The 22,812-nt window shown below is 39.5% G+C and overlaps 1 protein-coding gene across 2 annotated transcripts in view; it reads left to right on the forward strand.

Moving 5' to 3' along the window:
- Window positions 1-22,812, forward strand: part of TPPP (tubulin polymerization promoting protein) — a 141,372-nt gene that overhangs the window by 33,414 nt on the left and 85,146 nt on the right. For both annotated transcript variants that reach the window (XM_001363173.4, XM_056824343.1), the window contains exon 2: window positions 7,464-7,775. In XM_001363173.4, the coding sequence (XP_001363210.1) occupies window positions 7,468-7,775 (308 nt within the window). In that variant the 5' untranslated portion in view covers window positions 7,464-7,467. The remainder of the gene's footprint in view (window positions 1-7,463; window positions 7,776-22,812) is intronic.

A 22,812-nucleotide genomic window follows, 5' to 3' on the forward strand; every position in this document is an offset into this window, starting at 1 on the left:
AATGCTTGTTGAATATGTCTAATTGAAATGGGTCTTTGCCCAAAGAGAGACCCAGTCTTTGTCAGAGGAACTGGGGTCTGTGCACTTCCCAGAGAATTAGCCTCGAGAGCCCTTTGGAGCTTATTTATTTGTCTTTATGTTGAAAGAATCTAAGACTAGATAAAGTCTTCCCTTCATCTTCTCAAAACCCACTGAAAATACTCTGGGACCAAGATAGTTTTGAGAAGGAAGAGAGAGTGGTGTGCCCAAGGTTTTCCAGGCAGCATAGTTTGTTACCAGCCTGAATGAAACTTGATCTGGCTTTCACTCTTGCCCACACTTGACCCTTTTCCCTTTAAATGAAGTTTGAGTCCAGGGAGGAACTAGGGCTCCAGGGAATGTAGTATACCAACTCTGGAGAGTACAGAGAAAAGTAAAGAGCCCTCGATTCCATCATGGATTTGGTCGCCTGGTATCTCTTGCTTCTTCCTTAGCCAGTTCCCTGGGACTGTAGGCCCTGTTTTGTCCAAGTGATTTATTTTCTTCTTCCTGCTGGTAGAAAAGTGGAGTTGGGGAGAAATGCAAATAGGAAACAAGATGACAGGTCTGGTGGCCAATACATGCTTTTTTCAGCAGCCTTCAGCAGCAGCAGCAGCAGGACAACAGCTGGCAGAATCCCATAGATGCTGGAGAACATGCTCAATGAAGAGGATATGGCTCAAATATAGATTTCTTCAAAATTATAGGACATTTCCCTGGATGTACTATAGTTCCTACATGTCCTAAGAATGCTTACTGTGGAGCCTAAAGAGAAGAAAAGCCTGAGGAGGAGCATGATTGGAATACAAATACAAGAAGATAAAGATAATATTATTGTTGCTATTCAGTTGTGTCTGACTCTTCTTGGCAAAGATACTGGAGAGGTTTGAAATTTTTTACTCCAGCTCTTTTTACAGATGAAGAAACTGAGGTAAATGGGGGATAAGTGACTTGCCCAAGGTCACACAGCTAATAAGCATCTCAGGCCAGATTTTAATCCACGTGTTCCTGACTTTAGGCCCAGGGCTCTATCCACTGTGCTACCTAACTGCCTCCTATTGATAATATTACATTTAAAAATCAAGTAAATCCACAACCTGCAGGGATCCGTATGGACAGGCCAACAGACCCCATTTCAATTTGAGTTCAACATCACTGTATTGATTGACAATTGGATTAGATGACTGCTGAGGGCTCGTCCAGCTCTGTTATCCTGTGTTCTATAACTAAATCCATGAAAAAATGAAATTTGTTAGAGGTTGCAATACTTCATTTATGCAGTATCATTAGAGAAGGAGTTAATTCACATAAGATAAACTAAGATCTTTTAGTTGGAATCACTTTTCATAAATATATTTCTTACTTAAAAAAAAAAGATTTGGCTTCTGTCTCAGTAACAAATCTAAGACAGAAAAACAAGGGCTAGGCAATCAGGATTAAATGACTTGCCCAGGGTCACAACAGTTAGAAAATATCTGAGGTCAGATTTGAACACAAGACATCTCAACTCCAGGCTTGGTGCCCTATGTACTGTGCTACTGAGCTGCCCTTGCACAGATGTATTTCTAAAATATATTCCTTACTTTCCTTCTGTCCTAAATAGAAAAAAAAATGTAATTTAGCAATGGTTTTTGCTATTAATTACTTTTGTGACCTTAGAAAAGTCACTTTACAATTTCCAAGCAGTTCAGTGTTGTACTGGCCTTTGGAGTCAGAAATAAGACTTGAGATCAAATTCAACTTCCTACACTATCAAGCTGTGTGGTCATCCCATAACCTGACTCTTCTTGGCAAAGAAACTGGAGTAGTTTGCCATTTTTTACTCCAGCTCATTTTATAGATGAGGAAATTGAAGTAAATGGGGATAAGTGACTTGCTCAAGATTACACAGCTAGTAAGCATCTGCCTCTGTTTCCTCAACTGTAAAATGGGGATAGTAATACCACCTATTCCACCAAGGAATACTGGGAGAATCAAATCAAATAATATTTGCAAATTACTTGGCTGGCACCACTCCTGCTGCCAATATATCAGGTATTGAATAAATGCTCTTTCTCTTCTAGGTATGAGTTTTGGTTTGTAAAATGAGAGAGCAAGGCTAGATGGTTTCCAGGCTCCCTTGCAGGCCTAATAGTCTGTTATAAACATTCAGCTCTAAAAGTCTACAATTCAGGGCAGCTCAGTAGAACAATGGATAGAGATCCAGACCCAGAGATGGGAGGTCTTCTGGCCTCAGACACTTCTAAGCTGGGTGACCCTGGGCAAGTCACTTAATCCCCATTGCCTAACCCTTATCACTCTTCTGCTTTGGAACCAATACTTGGTATCGATTCTAAGCTAGAAGATAATGGTTTAAAAGACAAAACAAAACGTGATCCTCTAATAATCATACTGTGTCATACGTAGCATGTATGCCTTCAAGACCTAGTAAAAAGCATGCAGGATCAGAAGCTGGGTCTCTGGGTGACCCATTCCACTCAATTTAGGAAATGAGCTTTTCCTGAGCCCTAACTTGACGTGTCCATCCCTGAAGGGCCAGTTACCAAGGACTCTGAACTGTGTGCATTGGGTTTCCGCCAGTGAAAGTCATGAATAAATGAGTGGTATTGTTTATCCCACCTTATCCCTTTTAGGATGGCAAAGCACAAAAGCAGCTCAGCAGGAACCCTGGTTAAACAAAGTCTAAGCTATGTTAGAAGCTCCAATTTCAGATGAAGAGAAGATGTTAATGATAAAACTGCTCAGAGATCCCAGGGCTCAGATAACCAAAGCAGGGTCTCTTCCACTTGCCTACAAAGCCTTTAGAGATGCTGGCCATGATAAGAGAAGCAGCTCATGGAGAAGGGAAATGACCAAACACCAAACCCAAACAAAGACTGATCCCTTCTCTTGGGGGCCAGTCAGCAGGGGAAGAAGCACATGGAGTACTTTTTTCCTTCTGATTCTTAACATTTAAGAATCTCTAAGATTCCGAAGGAGATACTAAGAACATCCACCCAGAGACAGTTTAGCCGGAAGCAATCAAATCATTGGTGGAAAATGGATATACTTTGTTGTAGCAATGGTAGTGCAATAGTACAGTGGGAAGAGCATTGGATCTGAAGTTAAAAGACCTGGGTTCTGATCTTGCCTTTGATGTTTACTCACCTATGTGGGTATGAACAGATCACTTAATTCTAACCCTAAGTCTCCGTTTTCTTTTGTAAAATGGAAATAGTAGTAGCATTTACTTCACAAGACATTTACGAAGGTAAATTTATATATGCATGTGTATGTGTATCTTGTAATCTTTAAAGTGCCATGTATATACTTTCTTGCTTCCCTATTTGTCTCAGCCCTGGTCATACTCCTGGAATACTGAGACCAGAGACCATCTCAGAGGGCAACCTACTCTGGAGAACAACCAGCAATTTATTCCCTGGGTAACCTATACTTTCCCTACTGGCTTAAGGAGGAGAGGAACCAGAGGTGGTTTTTGGAAAATCTGCTGGCTTGGCATCATAAGAACTCGCCTATCCCCTTTTAACAAAGAGGAGTCTGACTTTCTGCACAGCGAGTAAAGGGTTGTCTACATGTAAGAATCAGTATTAAATGATTAATAATAACAACTAGCTAGTTCAGCCACATGGGTTCTCTCCAGGTTACCTCCACAGCTTCTACAACACAAATACTTTCCTTCAGTTCAGGGAATACAAGTAGTATTTTCCTTTGTGGATCCATTTTTCAGCTATAGCAATGGAGACACCAAGGTTAAATGACTTTGCTGTAGTCACACAGTAGTTGGCAGAGCTGGAACTTGGACTTAGGTCTTCTAACTCTTAAACTGGGTGATCATACCTGGACTTCTTTCCTTCCCTGCCTTCACCTCTTGGAACTTCTAGTCTCTCTTCAAGGCTCAGCTTGAGTTCCATGGCCTTCAGAAAGCTTTTTTTTTTTTTCAAATTTATTTCCATCACTTCATAATTTCCTGTGTTTTTCTGTGAATGCATTCTATTTCCTTAGTAAAATATAAGTTGTTAAAGTCAGGGAATAGCTCATTTTTTCATTTGTATCCTTAACACCTAACTCAGTGTTTGGAACATAGAAGGTACTTAAAAATACTTGTTGGTTATCTTATCTTGTCATTGTTAACATGACATGATCATTTTCTCTTTCAGTGTTTGCAAGTATCAGGAGTTATAAATTCTCAAGGTGAACAATCAGTGAATGGTTGGAGTGTGATATGAGCTTTAACTTCTTGGCACAGACAGTCCCAAATAGGTTTTTGCATTGATTTAAAATAAGACTTCGGCTGCTTTTTAACCTCCTCTTGTTTATCTTCACGTTATTTATTTCTCAGTAATATATTAGCGAGTTAATCATATCAGATCATTTTTTCCTCAACAAAGCAACTATAAACTTTGAGTTGGGAGCCAGATGTTTTTGATTGGGAACCTTCCCAAATTTCTCATCCTCGGACAAGGAAGACTCACTTTGTGGTTGGCAGTCAGGCCAATAAAACCATAAAAAATCTCTTAGTTGTGAAGGCAAGCAAGTTCCCTGCTGCTTAATCTGAGTTACTAATGTTAAAACTCACGTCTCCTGCTCTATATCTGAGGTTTTTTTAGGTATGAAGAATTGATCATAGACATCAAGATAAGAAAATGATGTCACTCTTTGTTTTGACTCCGTGCCTAAAGATGGTAGGGATAATGATGTATCTTTCTGTGTCATAGAATGATTTGAGGATTTAGGAGTGCTCCAGAGGAAAACCAAAACTACCTTTGTGGTCAAAAGAGCCTAGTATTTAGAACCAAAATTGGCAATATTGGTGCCTAGAGCAAGTTAATTGAATGGGGGAAAAGGAGGAGCCCCTGGAACACCTATTGATGGGGCAGACTTGGGAAAAGGACGTAAAAGGAGGCCAGGACAAACCATAGGGGAAGTGGAAGCATGCCGTTTGGTGGTCAGTCCCCTCTAAAATGGAACAAAAGCCCCATTATTCTGCCTTAGTTATAACTCTGCTGATTCAGTCTTGATAGTCTTTCTCTCTGGTTATTTTTTCCCATATGAGAAACCATTCTCGTACCTGGTTTCCTTATCTTCAACCAGTCCACTTACTCCATCTGACATATACCTCAACTGAAAACCTCAGATACCTATCTTTGCAGCAATGTTTTTGTTTCTAAGAGTTTCCACTCCTGTTTTCCCTGAATACTCCCCCTCTTCCCCACCTACACTTAGATTGAAATCTAGATGTCTTCAGGGCTATTTATCATCCTTATATTTGATAATGGCAGCATCTCACATCTGCATTACACCTTTTATATTTACTATTATTTTCACAATAACCAAGAAAGAGGTAGGTAGAGCAACAGATATACTTATCTTCACTTGAATCATGATAATAGCTTATATTTATATAGCACTTTCAAATTATAAAACTCTTTACATACATTATCTCATTTTATCCTTTTATAGCTATTATTTAGCAATAACTCTAAGAGGTAGATAGAGTAACAGATAAAATTATCATCACTTGAATCATCATAACTCTTAAGAGGTAGATAGAACAACAGATATAATTATTGTCACTTGAATCGTACTAATAGCTTACATTTATATAGCACTTTCAAAGTGTAAAACTCTTTAGATACATTGTCTCATTTGATCCTTTTATGGTTATTATTATTTAGCCATAACTCTAAGAGATAGAGCAACATAAAATTATCATCACTTGAATCATAATAATAGCTTATATTTATAAAGGGCTTTCAAATCATAAAACTCTACATATCTTGTCTCATTTGATCCTTTTATATTTAACATTATTTTTCTAATAACTCTTAAGAGGTAGATAGAACAACAGATATAATTATCATCACTTGAATCATACTAGTAGTTTATATTTATATAGCACTTTTGAATTGTAAAACTATATACATTGTCTCATTTGATCCTTTTATATTTAACATTATTTTTGTAATAACTCTGATGTAGATAGAACAACAGATATACTTATCTTCCCTTGAATCATAATAATAGCTTATATTTACATAGCAAACTCTTTACATACATTTTCTCATTTGATCCTTTTAAAGTTAATGTTATTTTCACAATAACTCTTAAGAGGTAGATAGAAGAACAGGTATATTTATCATGACTTGAATCATAATAATAGCTTATATTTACAAAGTACTTTCAAACTATAAAACTCCTTATGTGCGATGTCTCATTGGATCCATGCGACAACCATGTGTGATAGGTTCCTAAGTATTTTAATCCCATGATACAGATAGTAAAGTGTGGCTCAGAAAGATTAAGTGACTTCTCCTCTCAGACTTCTTAGTTGGAAGGGCCAGGATTTTGCTTGATTCCTTGAAAAATGCTCTGCCTACTACATCACATTCACATTGTAGGATACCTTGGCCTAAGGACCCAAGCTCTTGGGTGGCCTTGAAGCCCTGGCAATTTGAGCTGGGAACAAACTGGGGGATGCAGAATGTTTGTCCAAATCATTGGAAACAAGTGTGAGATGTTTGGCAAATGCAAACTCAGTCAACTTTCCCTGTCAGTCATCTCAGTTGTAATGAAATGTTCTGGTTGGGTCAGAGGTAAGTAGGTCTGCCAAATAAATTAACAGAGCGGTTCTCAGGCAGAGACTTCAGAAAAATGGAAACAGAAGGATGTAGAGACTAGAGGGTCAGAAAGACCAGGGTTCAAATTCTGCCTAAGACATGGATCATCTAAATAAACCCAAATAAGTCGTTTAACTGCTTGGGATTCCAAGCAAGGCTCTAAGATGGTGAGTGACTGAGTAGGTACCATTCTGCACTGGGGCAGGGAGTTTCCTAACTAGGAATTCCCTTGCACTGATGAAATCATGGTTCTGGACCAAAAAAAGAGATGCTAATGCCTGGGATAAGGCAGTAAAAGGGTGTCTCCCATGATAGCTTTAATCATACTACTTTTGCTCTAGAGAGAGAGAAAGATAGAAGTCTGGGACATGCTTAGTTTTCTCATCTATAAAATGAGGAGGGAGAGTTAAATGGCCTCTGTGGTCCTTTCCAGCTCTACTCCTTTGATTCTTTGTTGTTACTTTGATTAAGTCTTATCCCCATTTTACAGGTGAGGAAACTCAGGCAAACTGAGGGTAAGTGATTTGCTGGGAGCCATACAATCCATAAATGCCTGAGGCTGGATTGGAACTCATCTTTCACCAGGCTGCTCCTACTTTGCTGATCCAAGACCTCAGAGCAGAGGAGACAGTCTGGTGGCCTGGGGGTGACTCTCCCTAAGAGTTCTGACTTCTCTTTTGTTTGTCTCTTCACATCCTGGATTACTTGCCATAGCATGTACAAGACCTCCCTACATCCTGTGAGCAGGCTAACCAAGGAAGTGGCCCTCGGGGCACTTCCATCTATGAGGATGGAACAGAATGACTTCTCTCTTTCTCTTTTCTCCAGCAAAATGGCTGACAAAGCAAAGTCTGCCAAAGCTGCCAACAAGACTCCCCCCAAGTCTCCTGGAGATCCTGCCAAGGAGAAATCAGGTAAACGTCTCTCCCTGGAATCTGAGGGCACTAATGAGGGGGCCACCGCCCCAGAACTCAGTGCCCTGGAGGAGGCCTTCAGGAAATTTGCAATCCACGGAGACACCAGAGCCACGGGGAAAGAGATGCATGGAAAAAACTGGTCAAAACTCTGTAAGGATTGCCAAGTAATCGATGGGAAAAATGTGACAACCACCGACGTGGACATCGTCTTCAGTAAAATCAAGTAAGTTTTATCCTTGTTTAGGAAAAGTAGTTTATACTGTTGTGGCCTTGAGAGCTTCATCTAGCCATAAATGTAACTCATCCTTCCTTCTGGGTCCTCATTAGTAGCTATGTGGATGCCCTTCCCTGGTGGGTAACTATTGTGATCCTTAGATTTCTAGCTGGAATCTTTAAGCAGAAGCAGGTCCTCCATTTTGCTAAATGGTAGGTCTTCTGAGAAGACTGAGTGCTGAGTGCCTTGAGAGTTTTCAGAATGTTTCTTGGGTGAATTTTTAATTATTATTGACAGGAGAAAAGAGGTGCTAATATGTTGGGGTCAAGACATGATGAAGGATTGTGACTCTAGAAATTCAACTTGTGTGATGTCTGATGTGTTTGCTTTTTGTTTTTGTTTTTGTATTTTGGTTCCAAAATAGTGTGCCCTGGTAAAGAAACTGAAAAGAATAGAAATATGGGCAAGGGAGAGACAGAAAGAAGGGAGAACTACAATAAAGTTGATGCAGATGCTGTTATGTGGCAGAGTGGACTAGAATTCCAAATCACTTGCTGAGTGAGGTATATATTACAAGAGAGAGCAACCCAGAATTTTTTTTTCAAGAGTGGGAACTGAGCCTGAATATCAAGAATTCCTAAGTGAGAAGGCTGTCAATTCAGATTGTCACTTTTTCTGCACCTTAGAGAATTAAAGAGTTGCCTGGAGCATTGCTAGGTTTAATAACTAGCCTATGGTCACAATGCCAATTTGAGCTGGAGGTGGGAACTTGAACCCATATCTTCCTGCGTTTGAAGCCAGATCTCTCTCCTCTAGGACAGCTCAAAGGCACAGTGGATAGAGTGCTAGGAGTAGTCAGGAATATCTGAGTTCAAATCCAGCCTCAGATACTTACTGCCTGTGGGAACTCTGGGCAAGTCACTTGTTTGCCTTGTTTGCCTCAGTTTCTTCATCTGTAAAATGAGCTGAAGAAAGAAATGGCAAACCAATGCAGAATCTTTACCAAGAAAACCCCAAATGAAATGGGATCACAAAGAGACACATAACTGAAACAACTGAACAACTCTATCCTTCATACTATACCACTTCTCTAAATATTCTCTACATCTTTTCTTATCTACCCATCATTTCTTTTATCAACCAGAAACCTTTAAAAACCAGTTTTTGGAATAGCTCCCATCATAAATATTCCTTCTGTTACCCAGAAGAGATGTTGGAGCAAATCTGAACAAAAGGAGACCAACACGCAGCATAAATCGTTTGTGGTGATGAGATCTGCTCTGGGAACTAAACTTTATCATATTTATATATGTAGTCATGGTCCTGTCACATTGTTTCATAAGCACCTCTCCTTGGCCATCCTTATCTGCAAAACTTAAATAAAACAGCAGATGGATTCTTTTCAAACACCAAAGGTTTGTTATTTTTTTTTAAATTTTGTTTTCAGTGTAATCCGTCTTTGGGTATTTCAGAATGCTGCAGAGTTTGAGGAATTCATACTGACTCTTGTTTCTCCAAGTGTTCTATCTCCAAAGACTTTTCTTGCTCATTTGATAGCTTTATTTCCAACTCATTTCAAATCCATGCAGGAACCACCAAGTGTCTAGAGTATGTGAGACAAAGATTTGGTGGTGGGGAGGACGGGGGTTTACAAAGACAAAAATGGAACCACTCTTACCTACCCAGGAAGAGCTTACATTCTTTAAAAAAATCTCATTTTTATTGATTTCATTGGTTTTACATCACTTCATTCAAAATTATATCTTATCCCCCACACTCACTGCCTTGTCACAAAGGAGAAGAGGAAATACAGTTCTACAAAGCCAGTGAAGACAGAATGTATGAGCTCATTGAGAAAAAGGATGGTTTGGTTTTGGTTTTTTTGGTAGCCACTAGTGTTTGGCACATTGCCAACAGAGTGCCCTGCTAGACTTTTAATAAATGCTTATTGATCAATGGTGCCTGGCAATATCCACACCAAAGGGACTTCACATTGCACTGGGGAGTTACCAGCCTTTGGGGTTTTCTTGGCAAAGATACTGGAGTGGTTTGCCATTTTCCTCTCCAGCTCCTTTTACAGATGAGGAAACTGAAGCAAACAGGGTTGAGTGACTTTCCCAGGGGCACACAGCTCATTAGTGTCTGAAGCTAGAATTGAATTTAGGAAGAAGTCTTCTGACTTCAGGCCAGTGCTCTATCCCCTGTGCCACCTAGGTTTGCCATTGCTAGGTTGAATAATAGCATCCTCTTAGATACTAGTAAGGAGAGAAGTAAATATAAAATATATAATGATTCATTTAAAACAAGTTCGCCAGGGAAATTGTGCTACCAACAAGAGAGATTAAGAAGTCTTGAGATTTATATTCTCTCTCAAATGGTATTTCTCTAATTATGAGCTTCAATCCTTACTCTAGGGTAAACAGTTACTGACTGATGATGATAATTAGATAGATAGAGCTAGAAGAAACCTCAGAGACCATTTGATCCAACCCTCTCATTTTATGGCTAAGAAAACTGAAGCCCAGAGAAATTAAGAAATTAAAAATAAGCAGAAGGAGGATTTGAACCCAGGTCCTCAGCGAGTAGAGCCAGTGCTCTTTCACTGCCTTCCTAAATTAACTTTGTTACTTTTGACTAACTGGTATTTCCTTTCAATTCAACAAATATTGAGCTCCTACTACATGCTGAGTCCAATTTCAGAAACTCTGGAAGACCTCCAATCTAATTAATGTGGCTTCTTCACCCCCATGGAGCCAATTTCCTAAGAATCTAGCCATAAATTTGCTTTTTGGCCAATAGAGAGAGATAGGCCAGGATCCCTCAAATCCAGCTCCTAAAAACTTATCTCAAAGGCATAAAAGCTTTACCTAAAAACACTCCTATAAACATGTTAAAGAGACATGAATATATCATGACATTTACTTGCCTGTTTGTTTTCCTAAATCGGTGGCAGTCTCTTTTCCTCACCCCCACTGGCCTAAATGCTAAGATCTCATCCTGCCTTGGCAGGAAAAAGCAAAGAAGTCAAATGTTCTCCTTCTTAGCATTATACTCAATGTGTTCTGACACTAATTCTTGATTTTTAAGAGGCCTGGCTAGGAGTACTCTCAACCTTGATCTGCGTAACTTCCACAATCTAGTATTCTCATTTTATTAATCTCCTGATTCCTGGACCTTCTGATTGTATCCTGATTGAGATAAATCTGTGAAATCCACTTCTGGATTTCTGGACTGTTGAGTCACAGAATATCTTGATACCTACTTGAGTCTCTTCTCTGTGATGGCCTCTCCACCAATACACTGTCACTCATGATCAGTCACATAATATCCTGGGGATCCAGGGGAAACTAGGATTTATTTCCCTTTGACAATTAGACTTAACAGAAATGATTGGGTTTTATGATTGTTATTTGTAACAATTGCAGGCCTTCTTCCCCATTTCCCGCTTCTCTTGCCCCAGGCCCTGGTAATGTTTGCCATCCTTCAGGAAACAATACATACTGGAAATACATAAGAACAGAGCTCATCTTGACATAGGTTTTTATAAGTTATCTTGTCCTCCCAAACTCAGCAACTCCTTGTAGTAAAGCCTTGATAGAACACAGGCTGTATTCATTTAGGTTATTTTTTCCATTCCTTTTATGCCTTTCCGCCCTAAGGGAATGTTCTGATGTGAATCTTTTCTTTTTAATAACTAGACATTTCTCTATGAACACCATGTGATTCTGATAAAAATTTGCGTGCACTATTTAGCTGTCTGTAATCTATATAGCAAAAGGAAGTGAAAAGTGGAGAATATATTTGAGTTATTAGACTTTTCTTCTTCCTCACTTTAGGTCCTCGTCCTTATCTACAGCATCTGTGTCTCTTAGAATATGACTTTCTCAGTGGAGGCTAGGACGGTATAAAATTGTAAGAGTTCAGAGCTGGAAAGAACCTTACAGACAGTCTAGTTGAAGGGTAGGTAAGCTCCAGCTTGTGGGTCATAGATCTTAAATAAAGAATTCTGAGCTCATAGGCCACACAAGAATGGGCAGTGGGCTGGAACTGGCCCTTGGGCTGTGGTGTGCCAACCCCTGATCTAGTCCAATCTCCTCATTTTACAAATTAAAGGCTCCTGAAGCCCAGGATAGTGAAGTGACTTAGAGCAGGTCACAGAGCTAGATAGTGACAGCAATCAGGCTTGAAGTTAAGGTCTCCTGACCCCAAAGGCATTGCTTTTTATATACACCCATTTTAGCAACTGCTAGCCATTTTCTGTTGGCACTTTAAAAACATCATGGTATCCAAGTTCATAGACATATATACCTCTAAGTTGGTGTACATATTTGTGGATCCTTCTTTTGTACATATATATATATATATTTATACAGTTTTATATATACAGAGAGAGGATGTGTGTGAGAGAGAAAGAGAGAGAATGAGTGACAGAGAGACAGAGACAGAGAATGAGAGAGAGCAGTAACTATAGAGAGCGAAGGAGAGAGAAAGAGAGGGAGGGAGACAGAGGAGAGAGAGACAGAAAGAGAGATAGAGACAGTGACAGAGAGATGGAGAGAGAATGAGACACAGAGAGAGACAATGAGACAGAAAGAATGAGAGAGCAGGAGACAGAGAGAGAGAAAAAAAGGGAGACAGAAGGGGGAGGGAGAGAGAGAGAAACAGAGAGAGGTAGGAAAAGATGGGGAGACAGACAGAGGAGACGAGAGACAGAGACAGAGAGAGATTGGACTAGACTTTGGAAAATGGGTACGATTTTGATAATAGACAAGGTAGAGAGAGAGTATACCAAGGTGAGGGAAGATTTTAAGCAAGGGCATGGAATGGGACAGCCAAAGATAGAGTTGAGGGACAATAAATAATACAGTTTGTTAAGAACAAAGTATTCATTAGGGCATAAGTGCTTAATCAGAAGGATATATATATATATATATACATACATTTGGATATACATACACATATATGTAGAGAGTGACATGCACACATATGTTCAGATCTTTTGTTTAGTCATTTCAGTCATGTCCCACTTCATAACCCCAAATGAGGTTTTCTTGGCAAAGATACTGAAGTATCTTTGTAGTTTGCCATTTCTTTCTCCAGATCATTTTTATAGATGAGGAAACTGAGACCAACAGGGTTAAGTGATTTACCCAGGGTCATGTATCTAGCAAGTGTCTGAAACCAGATTTGAATTCAGGAAGATGAGTCTTCCTGATTCCGAGCCCATTGCACAATCCATTGCATCACCTACCTGCCCACACATACATACACACATATAAATATGTCCACACACATAATACATATATGTATCTATACAAAATATGCACATATATGTATATAAATGCACCTAGTTCAATATAACTGCTTTCCTTTGCAACCATATGAATTTAACTTTATTCTTTTACAAATATTTCTCAGGGAAGGGTCCACAGGTTTCACTAGACTGTCAGTTAAGGATCCCTAATTTTAGTGAATACTGGAAGAAAAGGTAAGCTACTTGGCAGCAGAAATGATTTTAGTTTTGTCTTGGTAGAAGGTAATAATGTAATGTAGTAGAAAGAGTACCAGACTTCTTGTTGGGAGGGATATAGGTTCAAGTCCTGCCTCCCCCCACTTATCAGTAGTATAACTTTGGGCGAGTCTAATTAATCAAGTTCTTTATTTTTTTTCTTTTCTTTTCCTGTTCTTAGCATAGCATCCTTTGCTGTAAAGAATTGAGGCATCATATACTGACTGCTTCCTTGTTGTCCAATGCTCATTTAAATGGGCATTTTCACTGCTTCTCCCAAGCTAAAGGAGGGAAACTAGGTCAGCTATATTTAACTTGTGCAGATTGGGGAGGAAGCAAATATAATCAAAACATCCTCATCCTCCAAAAGGATGCAGTCAAAGCTCAAATCAGTTCAGTTCCACACACATATAAGAGCCCACCATGTACAAGACACTATGTTTGTTGACCATTTGTGCTAAGCATGGGGAGCTTGGAAGTCAGGATTTTATCATAATTAGAGCCCCTTCAAAAAAGCTTGCTTCTAAAAGAACACAGGATTTGGCTTCCAGTCCCACCTCTTCTCCTTACTACTGTATGGTCTTGGGCAATTCACTTACTGTATCTTTCTAGCTCTAGATTTGGAATCCCATGTCCTGCTAACCCGCTGACAAATTGGGGGTGGGGGAGGTAATTATAGTGTAATGGAAACCCTAAAAGTGGTTTTAGTCTGACCCCTGCCATTATTTAATTTATACAAACATGGGCAAGACAAGTATCCTCTGGTCTTTCCCCAGTACAGAGACAATGAGATATGGTTTCTAGGTCTCTTTGAGATGTAAGAGTCTATAATTCTGAGACCTTGCATTTCCCAAAAAGGTTGAGAGAGCTAATTAGCTACAATTTATAGTACCTTGGTAAGAAAAGGACTTAATATTGTGGCTATATTTAGTTCCTTGGATAAGATCTTTGATTATTTGATTATTGTCATTTTTAAACCTATCTGGAAGACCAAGACTAAATAATGAGTTTAGAAAGGGGCGTATACATTTATATAGCTCTGTGGGTACACACACACACACACACACACACACACACACACACACACACGTGTGTATACGCATACCAAATGCATGGATAAAACACACATGTGTGTTCATTTATATGCACATATGTATATGTACATTAAATATAATTTTAATATATAGACATAAATATAAATAATATAAAAATAAAATCCTCATTTTCATTCTGAAAATTCAACCCCCTAGCTGGCAAATAGATGGCAGGACCCTTTGGCAATTTGGGTGAAGCCCCATCCCAGGGATCCTGAAGTCATTCTGGCTTCAAGGGAGCAGAATCCCTGACAGGAAGCAGGGCTCAGAGGAATGGCCCCATTAACATTAAGCAAGAACTGATTACACACACAAACACATACACACACACACACACAATGTGGAGGTGTACTTGGTGCTGGAAGAGTTTAGGTGTTATTCTTCCTCAGCAAACTCCCCTTAGACCAGGAAAATATGGTAGTTGATGTCTCTGCTGGTTTTCCCCCTTTACAACTTACTGTCTTCTATATTTCCATGTATTTATTTTTTGTAACCTTTCATATTTGTCTCATACTTTATAGAGAATTAATAATCAGGTCATTCAACATCTATGCCAAGTAGGAGCTTAATAACTTTAAAAATATCCTTACATCTTATAAAGAGGAAAAAGGAATACAAAGAAAGGAATCATGATCAATAGGTATATGCAATTTGGTGCAATGAAAAGAGTATTTGGAATCAGAGGATCTGGGTTCAAAACCTAATTTGCTATTTACCATTTGGGTGATCCTGGGTAAATCACTTAAAGCCATTGTGGGGCTCAGTTTCCTTATCTGTAAAAATAAACTTGTTTTAAGTGACTTCTAAGGTACCTTCCAAATCTACAATCAATAAAATGAGGGAATTAGACTAAATAGACCTCTAAGATTCCTTCTCTCTAGGATATCTATGAGGCTCTGACAGAGCCTCTGTCTAAAACTGCTGATGGTGGAACGATATTAGTTCCCTTTAGCCATCTGGAGTGAAGATAATCTGATAGGCCAAGTACCAGGAAAAGAATACAGTCTTACTTCTAATTCTGGTCCCTAAAGCCTGGCTCAATTCAGGATGAGTTATTTGAACTCCAAGGGTCTTAGAGACTCGATATGTCAAAGGGGATGATGCTTAGTTGTTTATAACTGTAACCAGGAGCTTTTCAAATGGTCTGTAAGCATGTATTCAGAGATGCTGTGAAGGAGTAATATAGATGGGTTTAAATTCTAGGAGATGTGAGATGAGAGGGTAAAATAGCTTGCACTTATATAGAGCTCTAAGGTTTATAAAGCACTCTATGAATATTATTTCAGTTGATCCTCACAGCAACCCTGGGATATGTTGCTATTATTATCCTCATTTTATAGATGAGGAAACTGAGACAGAAACCAGTGCTATAACTTGCCCATAATTATTCAGTTAGTAAGGGTCTGGGGCTGGATTTGAACTCGGGTCTTCCTGATTCATTATAGTTGACCTGATTAGTTATTCTCTATAAAACATGGCTACAATTATAGTTGCACTACAATTATTATGTAGGCACCTTCAATTCTGTTTCCCTACAAGGTAGTGCAGCGAATAGAAGGCTGGACTTGGAGTCAAGGCAGACCAGAGTTCAAATCCAGCCTCTCTATATTTTTTGGGGGTAAATCACTTCATTTCTGTCTGCCTCAGTTTCTTCATCTGTACCATGGAGATAATAATAACACCTACCTCCCAGGGTTGTTGTGAGGATCAAATAAGATAATGTGTGAAGTGCTTTGCAAACCAATCATATAAATGCTAGTTATAATTTTGAGGAGGTCAGCCTGTCTGTGGGACATCCTTCTATTTTCCCCTGCTCTTCATCATTCCTCTTTCTTTTCTTTTCTCTCTTTCTCCCTTTTCCTTCTTCTCTTCTACATTCCTCTTTCTAGCCTTATCTCTTCTTTGTCTTCCTGATCTTTCCCTTCCCCATCAGAGCAATAGAGGAAGTTGGGAGAGGGGTGCTGATAAATGGGAATCATCTCAGTTTCTCTTTTTAGACCTTATTAGTTTGCCTGTGTCATGCTTCCTTCAAAGGGATCCTAACAGAGAAAGGACCTATCTCTGAACAGCTCCCTGCTGCAGGCTTCTGTTTTTGTCTGTCTCTATCTCCTCTTCTCTGTGTGTGCCAGATAATGTCTATCTCTCTTTCTTTCTCTATGTCTATTTCTATCTCCCTCTCTTTCTCTGTTTGTCTCTCATTTTCTCTATCTCCTCTCTTTGTTTCTCTCTCTTTCTGAGTCTCTATCTCTGTCAGTCTCTCATTTTCTTTGTCTCTATCTTCTGTTTCTATATCTCTGTGTCTCTCTCACTTTCTCTCGCTTCTCTATCTCTATCTCCCTCTCTCTCTCTCTGTTCCTGTGTCTGTCACTAATCTCTGTTTCTGTCTGTTTCTTTGTCACCCTTTCTCTCTCTTGCTCTTGCATATCTGTATTTGCCTCTTTGTCTCTATCTGCTCTTTCTCTATTCATGTCTATGTCTATATCTCTGTCTTTGTCTCTCTTTCTTTGTCTTTTTGTCTCTCTGTCTCTATCTGTATGGTTCTGTCTCTCTTTGTCTCTGTCTATATGTCTGTGTTTGTCTCTCTTGGTGAGGATGGTGGAAACACAGAAGTTATTTGGGAAAATCTAAATAGCAGGGAATATCCTTTGGTCAACCAGCATAACAATGAGGTTGGGCCTTGGCAAATCTGGGAAGTGTGTAAGAGTGAGTGTGTGTGTGTTTACACATTTTGAAGACAAAAATCTCCAAGAATGATTGTGTCCAACCTCTGTTTGACTAACATTCCCACATGTTGCTCTGGGAACATAAATTTCTTGGTTTATTGGGGTCAGCAACTGCTCAGGGGAATTTGATACAGAAGATATGTCCTACACATGCTCCACTTGTTGGATACAGTTAATGTGGTAATAATAATAGCCCTGATAAAAATACCTTTGCTCTTATTTTAGGAGCATAAGTACAGAACACTACAAGGAAATTGTCTTAAGTACTGCCATAAAATTGCTAATTCTCTGACATTACTTGATAGAAAAAAAAATCAAAATATTTCTGTTTATCCTGGCAGGTTACTATGGTTCCAGGCAGGCCTGGGTGACGTCATGTTTTGGATCTCTGTGAGCCTTTATTTAGGTAGTTGTCTCCATAGCAACATTTGTTTGTTTTGATGTTACTATGTGTTAAATTTTAAACAAATTTTTGTGGTTATAATGCTAGATTTTTATTGAAGACTACTGTTAAACTAGATAAATACCACTTTTACTCCTCCTCCCCCATAAAAAAATTAGTGATAGTTGAAGGGAGTAAAATAAGAGCAATGAAAATTTTAACATTCTGAAATACCAGCAATTGGTATACTTTCATGTAACTCTATTATCTGCATCATCTTGGAATCACCACTGAAATGCAAAATGCAAAAAAAAAAAAATAACCAACAACCAACAATAGACCCAGCTCTGTGTGTGTGTGTGTGTGTGTGTGTGTGTGTGTGTGTGTGTGTGTGTGTGTGTGTTCTGGGGGGATTACTTATTCTTCTGGAGGATTTTTGCAAGAAGACAGGTGCCACTTAGCTTTTTTCCCCCTCTTTAGATTTAGAATTCTGGACCTGGAAGGCTATGAGGCCAGGCAGTCTTGCATCCAAAGTCCTTTAGAAAGCTTAGTAGATCTCCATGATACATTTATTCTCTTGTTCCTCACACAAGAAGTCTGTGGGAAGTGGGTCACTGACCATTTCCCATTTGGTATTAGGGAGGTCAGCATTTCAGAGGTGGTGAGACTAAGTTGTGTGTTTTATGTGGTCAAGGTCAGCATGGGAGGAAGTAATGGAACCAAAGATTCTACGAATTAAGGTCTTTTGGGATTCAGACCTTGATAGGAAGTTGAAAATATTCCTAGTCTGTTCTTTCTACTAGAATAAATCAAGCCACTGTACTTTTTTCTCTCTCAATTTCTGTTAAGTGGGACAGATAGGCTAGTTGACCATTAAGGTCCCTTCTAGCTTTAAATCTTTGAGGCTATGATAGGTCCTTGTCCTCCCTTTTACCTCTTTTACACCAGTCACTTCCCTCGTGCTACCTATTTAAATCACCTAGATGGCTCCTCTCAAGGTAATCCAGGGCTCTTGAAGACTTCTCCTCACCAGATGCCTGCTGCCCATTCTCAGTAGCCTGGAGAACTGAACCAGATGTGCTCTGCAAATAGAGCTGCTTGATTGTGATTCCTTGGCAAGGATAAGGCTGGGTACACTTCTCCCCTTTAGCCACCCAAACAGAGAAGCAGTTGTTTTTCTGCCTGTCTGGAGTAAATGCTAGTTATTGTTGACTTCAGACACCTGTGGGAGAGAAGGCACTTGGAAAAGTGTACCCTTTCGTAACAAAAGAAATTGGTCATACACGGGTTGTCCCCCAGAATCTTCCAACTTGCTCAGCCAAACTTAGTTGCTTTTGTAGGGGAAGTCTAAAAAAATGTTTTCAACTATGTTGTATCACAGAGGGAGACCAGCTCTCACAGGTAAATAGACAAACAAGGATTTTCTTGACTGCTGTATCTTGACTTTCTTTCAAAATCAGTCATGACTAATCTTTTGAGAGCTGCCTATTTTCATAGCATTCACAGCAGCCTTGTTGACCACAGGAAATGAATAGTAATTGGATTTGAGACAGCATACCAAAATTATCCGTGCTGAGTAATTTTAAATTTTGAGAATAACTGACATTTGACATTGACTAACACTAAGGAAGAATAACCATAGATTTACAGAACCTTATAGAGGAGCCAGCCCTACTCTCTAACTTTACAGATGAGACTGAGAGAAACTCGACTTTGTGTATTTCAAGACGAAAAAAAAAGACAGAAAAAAGAAGACTTTCTAACACCACCTAGCAAAAAGGAAATAAATTGCTGCAAGAGCCATTTCTTCCTGAGAACATTAAGTGGCAATCAGATAACACAGTGGATAGAGCACCAGGTCTGAAGTCTGGAGAATATGGGTTCAAATTTGACCACAGATACCAGGCTATGTCCCCTGGGCAAGTCACTTAATTCCAATTACCTAACTTCTAACCCTTGCCACTGTTCTGTCTTAAAATTGATAAGATGACAGAAGGTAAGGAATAGAGAGAGAGAGAGAGAGAGAGAGAGAGAGAGAGAGAGAGAGAGAGAGAGAGAGAGAGAGAGAGAGAGATTGAAGAAAGAGAGAGAGAGAGATTGAAGAGAGAGAGAACATTAAATATTTTTGGTACTTAGTTATTCAGTCATTTTAGTCTCTGACTTCATGACCCCATTTGGGGTTTTCTTGGCAAAAATACTGTAGTGGTTTACCATTTCCTTCTCTAGTTTATTTTACAGACAAAGAAAGTAAGACAAACTGGAGCAGTGACTTGCCCAAGACCACACAGTGTCTAAGATCAGATTTGAATTCAGGAGTATGTCTTCCTGATTCCAAGCCAAGAATGCTCTATCCTCTGTACAACCTAGTGAATGGGGGGGGGGGGGAAGGGGGTACAATGGAGGCTGGACCAGCCTTGGATAGAATAAAGATTGTATAAGAAGGGATAAGCAGATTGGAAGTAATTGAACTCGATAACACTCATGGAATGTGATGGAAGGCTATTCCTGGGAAAGAAGTGAGGGAACTCATAAAGACTTAAGGCTGAGTAAGTGGAAAGAGAACTAACAATCTGGGGAATGATTCCAGCTCTGCTGTTTGCTCACTTTATAACCTTAGACAAGTCACCACCTCTGGTCTTGAGTTTGCTCACCTGTAAAATGAAGAGATCAGCTAGGTCAGAAGTTCTTAACCTGGAGTCCATGAACTTTTATTTTAATATAATTGGTTTATTTTCTTATCCTGTGCATTTTGTTTTATGCATTTAGTAACATTGACTTGGCACTAGGCTGAGATTTAAGAATGGGTCCATAGGCTTCCCCAGATTGCTACCAAAGTGATTTAGGGCACAAAAACAAATGCCTAGACTAGACAATGTCCAAGGCCTCTTCCAACTCTCCATGCTAATAGGGTGTCCAATTAAGTGGATGGACTTTGCAAAATCCATCCTCTCTGGATCATATGGTTGTTTATTGTTGTTGTTCAGTTGCATCCATGACTGTGACTCCATTTGGAATTTTTTCCCAAAGATATTGGGGTGGTTTGCCACTTTCTTCTCTATTTCATTTAACAGATGAAGAAACTGAAACAAATAGGGTGAAGTGACTTGCCCAGGGGCACAGTATTTGAACTCAGAAGATGAGTCTTCCTGATTCCAAGCCCAGTGCTCTATCTAGCTGCCCAAGAAACCCTGGTCCCTGGTACAAAAGCATCTTAAAGCACCCCACAAATGTGAGGTAATCAGGGTGTCTTTCTTCTTTACTCATTGAATGAGATCCCTGAATACTGCAACCAATCCAGTTTGAGCTCTATCAGCTAATGGACATTGGTAGTTCATAGCTAACCCTCCTTGAAAACTATAAAACAAACAAACATGATCAGTTTCTCTGGAATACTTCAATAATGAAAATGTCCGTGCACAATTTTAGTCACTGTCAGTATAGCTTCCCCTCCTAATAAAGTACAAAACATTTGTTTCTAGGAAACAAATGTCTTTCCACAAATGTCTCATGAATCCTCATGACAGGAGGAAGGTCTGGCTGCTGCCTAGCCAAACAGTGACTGGGAAACCTCATGCTCCTCCTTCCTGTCTCCTCCTCTCCCATAGATCTGGAGCTGAGGTCCAGGTCTAGCCCCATCCCCACTCCTGGCCCTGGACCTCAGCCCCTGTGGTTGTGCCTGGGGCACTGCGCTGAATGAGGGTGCCTGGGAACAGGGTGCTGCAGCAGGAAGAAGCACGTCCCTCTCAGCCTCTCCTTCCTCCCCACATCCTATTCACCCTCACTGTCCCACTATCCACTTTGAGGGATCTATTTGGAGCCTGCTACATGCCCCAAATCTTACAAATATTCCTAAGGCACCATACAAAGTCAGTGTGCTGGCATCGGGGGGAGGTGGGGGAGAAAAATTAAAAATGACATTCCTGATTCTTAGGGAGCTTCAATTCTACTGGGAAATTTGAACCCAAAAACATGTTGCTTAGGAGACTTACTACCCTGGATTTTTGTCACAAAAGGGAGGACCTGTACGGATGCTGGGGACATAGAGAGGAAAATGCGGCAATTTCTCTTTGATTATTTTTCTACTACTTAACATCTTTCGTAGTCATTCTGTCTAGCTGTAAATGCCCTAGTTCATGAATGTTCAAAGAGCTGGGTTAGGATTTCACTATGCCTTGTGGCTGCTTTTTCCCCGTTAGACTAGCCTGCTTCTCAATTCAATTTCTGCTCGTTATATTAATTTCCAAAGTGTTCAGATCCTCCTCTTAGTTTAATTAGTTCCTGAACGAGGAAAGATTGCACTTTTCCACTGTGTGATTCTTAAAAGACTTTCTGTTTTTTTTTTCTTATTTTAAAGAGTATGTGGGAAGGACTGACAAAACTCTAGGTTAGTGACAAATTTCAAACTTCTACAAAATCCCAGTGTTCCAGAGACACATCTCTATGGCTTCTTTGAAGGAAGGCTGTGGTTGTGACAGATGATTTTAAATTGTTTCTGGTTTAATCAGCTTTGGGTGCTGCCTCGTCATGGCTCCAGGTATCAAAAAGCAATCTAGAAGGGCTTTACACAATTGAATTTTTAGTTTAGAATGAATAGTTTAGTTTTAGTTGAACTACTGCAGCTCAATGATTTTTCATCTCTATTATCTGCTCCAATATCAACACAAAGGGTATTTCTTATTTTAAAAAACCCTTCAGTTTTCCTTGCAGCTGCATGTAGCTACCATCTCCACCAAATGACTTTTGGGGAGTTCTGCAATGCTTTCTCTTTCATTAAGTATGAGAGATGTTAAGGAGTAACAAGGTAGAAGAGGAAAAGGAAACTCCTAAGAGATGGAGGGACCCTCAAGGAAAAGCAAAGTCATCACGACAATAGGACAATTCATCATTTTCCACCACTAGCCGGGCTCCTCAGGATTTCCAACTGAGTCCTCATATCCAGGTCCTAACCATTTAACAACCAATGGTCTAATGCCTGGATGCGCAAAGCACGATCCTACCATTCCATCCCACTTACTCTCTGAAAAAAAGTGTGAAGCTCCTCCCAGCAGGCCTCACGTTTGAATTGTTCTTGCTCATACCATGACAAAATAGTTTCAATCTGACGTGACTTCGTCATTTACCTAGATAGAAGCCCTCATTAGTTTCCATCTAAAGCAGTCCCAATTTTTCCAAATATTCCAAAGTGTGTGTTTATTCATATGTCTCTGTGTATGGTGGGGTCATTGTTATTTTTATTCTAATTATATAATTATGCTAATCAACAACATTCCTATATAAGATATGCCCTATTTTTATGGCGTATTTGATGGGTTTTTTTTTAAAGATGTACACTGATTTT

This window comes from Monodelphis domestica, chromosome 3 (assembly GCF_027887165.1).
Source record: "Monodelphis domestica isolate mMonDom1 chromosome 3, mMonDom1.pri, whole genome shotgun sequence".
In the NCBI taxonomy this organism is placed as follows: Eukaryota; Metazoa; Chordata; class Mammalia; order Didelphimorphia; family Didelphidae; genus Monodelphis; species Monodelphis domestica.